General features: G+C 32.1%; 1 protein-coding gene across 1 annotated transcript; it reads left to right on the top strand.

Annotated features, from left to right (window-relative positions):
- Positions 1,099-2,817, top strand: LOC104789518. Its single transcript, XM_010515204.2, has 5 exons — positions 1,099-1,381; positions 1,485-1,704; positions 2,027-2,142; positions 2,309-2,488; positions 2,625-2,817. The coding sequence occupies exons 1-5, from the start codon at positions 1,260-1,262 to the stop codon at positions 2,815-2,817; spliced, it is 831 nt and encodes a 276-aa protein (XP_010513506.1). The 5' UTR covers positions 1,099-1,259.

Genomic DNA, 2,817 nt, shown 5'->3' with positions numbered 1-2,817 from the left:
AGTTTTTTTGCTTATCAGAAATCTAGTAAAGATAATATTCTTCCAACCATATGATGAAGAATATGACCTAATCGGTTCTATTGAGTTCGATTTTGGATAACTTTTTTAAAGCTTGGCAAATAACGAGTTTGGAATCTCAGCCATGACTGTTTTGCTAACAAAACTGAACTAAAATCATCACGTTCCTCAAATCGAGCCCTCCCATCAATTTACTAGAACATAATTTTTCACAGCTAATGTATATTTTATAAATACATTTTATTATTTTTTGGAAAAACGTCCTACAGTAAAACCTCTATAAATTAATAATATTGAAACCAAAATATTTTATTAATTTATAGTGATATTAATTTATCTATATATTAATAATTATTATTTTATACTGTAAATTAATAATTATTAATTTATAGATATATTTTAAATTATTTAAATTTTTTAAAATTATGAATTGGAACAACTATAACAAAATAATATTAAACTTTCGAATGTTATAAATTTTATGGTTTAGGAATTGAACTTGTAATGTTTAGAAAGCATTATTGACAATAAATTACAAATACTATAGACAAATTGACTTATACACATGACATACATAAATTCAAATTATCCTATTTTTATAATCTGTCAAATTATCAAATTGTAAATGATGAATATCTAAAAATTAAACTTTAAAATTTAATTATTTGTATGACATGTTATAAAATATTTTAGAGATATCATTATAGTTTGAAAATACAACATTACAATTATTTTATAGAAATGAGTTTAGAAGAAACATACACTATTATATATATATATATATATATATATTTATATTTACATGATTATTAATTTATGATATTATTAGGACCATATTTTACATTGAGATTTCAAAAAAAATATTATCTTATTATCTTATCGAATATTGTTAATTTTTACGCTAGCCCGATTTGAGACCAGCAAAAATTATTAATTTGTAGTGTTTATTAATTTATAGAGTATTAATTTATAGAAGTTTTACTGTATATCCCATGAAAACTATTATATTGTATTAAATCTACCCTGATCTTTGACCTCATTCTACATATGATGTTGGAGGATATGTAAGAATAGTAAAAAATGATCGGGGTGGATCTGATACGATATATAATAATTTGAGTGAATTTGTTGTTTTCTTTACTTTCAGCTGGGGTTTATTCTTTTCCTTAATTTCCAAGAATCGTCTCTCTCTCTCTTCTCTCTATTCTCCAATTCCCAAATTTCTAAAAGAAGAAGCAACGATGTGGTTGGAGATCATCTGCGGTCTCGTCATCTACCAACTCGTCCGCCGTTTCTTCTCCGACGACGAGTTCTCCGACGTGGAGACTTCCGATTCCACTGCTCTCTTCTCCGTTGCTCACAGGTTTCCCAGATTTTCACCTCATCATCTCATCTTCGATTCTCTATTTACCTATCCAAGACTCCACTGAATTTGATTTTGATTTTGATTTCGATTGAATTTGCAGACTCGAGAAGCTTTATGGTGGAAAAGCTTATGTAGGGCTTCGGATTCCAGATTCAGACACTGCTTCTAGACAGGACATTGATGTTGTTCTCGTCACTTCTAAAGGAGAAGTGTTAGTCGTCGCTGTGAAGAATCTATCTGGGATTGTTACGGTAACGAGTGATGGTAGCTGGGTTTGTGAAGGTGGCAAGCATCATACAACTGAGACTTACCCTGACCCTGTAAGTTTTGTTTGATGCCATCATTACACAATATGCTTCTAGTTTGAACATCCAATGGATTTGTTGATTTGATGTTGTAGATTGGGATGGATACATGAGATGACCTAAATATTTTGGAACTCTGCTACTAGTCTCGTTGCATATAATATGTCAAAAATATCACTGTTTACATTTAGAGACAGATTTTGCTGATTACACGAATGAATATATCTATCTGGAGTCTGGACACAGTGAATTTGATTTTTTCTTGTCAAAGCAAAGTTGAACTGCATCATCCATCGATGCAGCTTAGTTTCTAATTTGTAGATTCTTGTTTTCTCAGCTGGCTCAAGTCAAGAAACAAGCTTCAGTTCTTGAATCATATCTTGAACAGAGGGGTGTTACTTTACTAGAAGGAAATGTGTCTTGCAAAGTTGTGATTCCTAATCCAAGTTTCCGGTATGTATCCTTATCCTTACTATCGTCATGTTTACAAGAGCTAGACAAGAAAACTTCAACAGAACACTTTATAGCGCGTGTGTGGGGCGTGCCCATCTTAGTCTGGAAAACATTTTTGTATTATCCCTAGTGGTGCATAAACATATATTGCTTCTGCTTCTTTCAGTACAATTCATGCATTCCCGAGTGAGGTAATTACCTATGAAGAGTGGCAACACCTGAAACCAGTATCAAGAGGCAAACTTTCTGGTTGGGTTAAAGGCGCATTCAGCACAGGAAAAGAGATGCAGGAATCGTCGCATCAAAAACTTAATTTCATCCTTGGCACGGCACCAATGTGGGATAGGTCATACCACTCTTATATCGTAATTGACATTCAATTTATATTGTGTTGAGTTCCTGAGACTTTTGAGTTCTCTTAAAAACTTCAATAAAGTAGCTATGTTCAAGGAGTTTTCATAAAACGTTGATTATGCTTGCAGGGTGGAGCTTAAAAGTAGCAAAATTGTGTTAGGGGAGTTCCTCGAGTTTAAAGGAAAGCAGGAAGATACCCTGGCTTTAAGAAATATCAAAAGATCAAAAGTCGACCATGTCTCTATTCAGAAAACAAGCATGTTTGGATTAGGTAATTTCTCTTTAGAACTTGATTATGTGTTCGCGTGTGGAATTAATTAA

This window comes from Camelina sativa, chromosome 5, assembly GCF_000633955.1.
Source record: "Camelina sativa cultivar DH55 chromosome 5, Cs, whole genome shotgun sequence".
Taxonomy (NCBI): domain Eukaryota; kingdom Viridiplantae; phylum Streptophyta; class Magnoliopsida; order Brassicales; family Brassicaceae; genus Camelina; species Camelina sativa.
The sequence above is the reverse complement of the archived record's forward strand: the minus strand, read 5'-3'. Positions and strand labels throughout refer to the sequence as shown.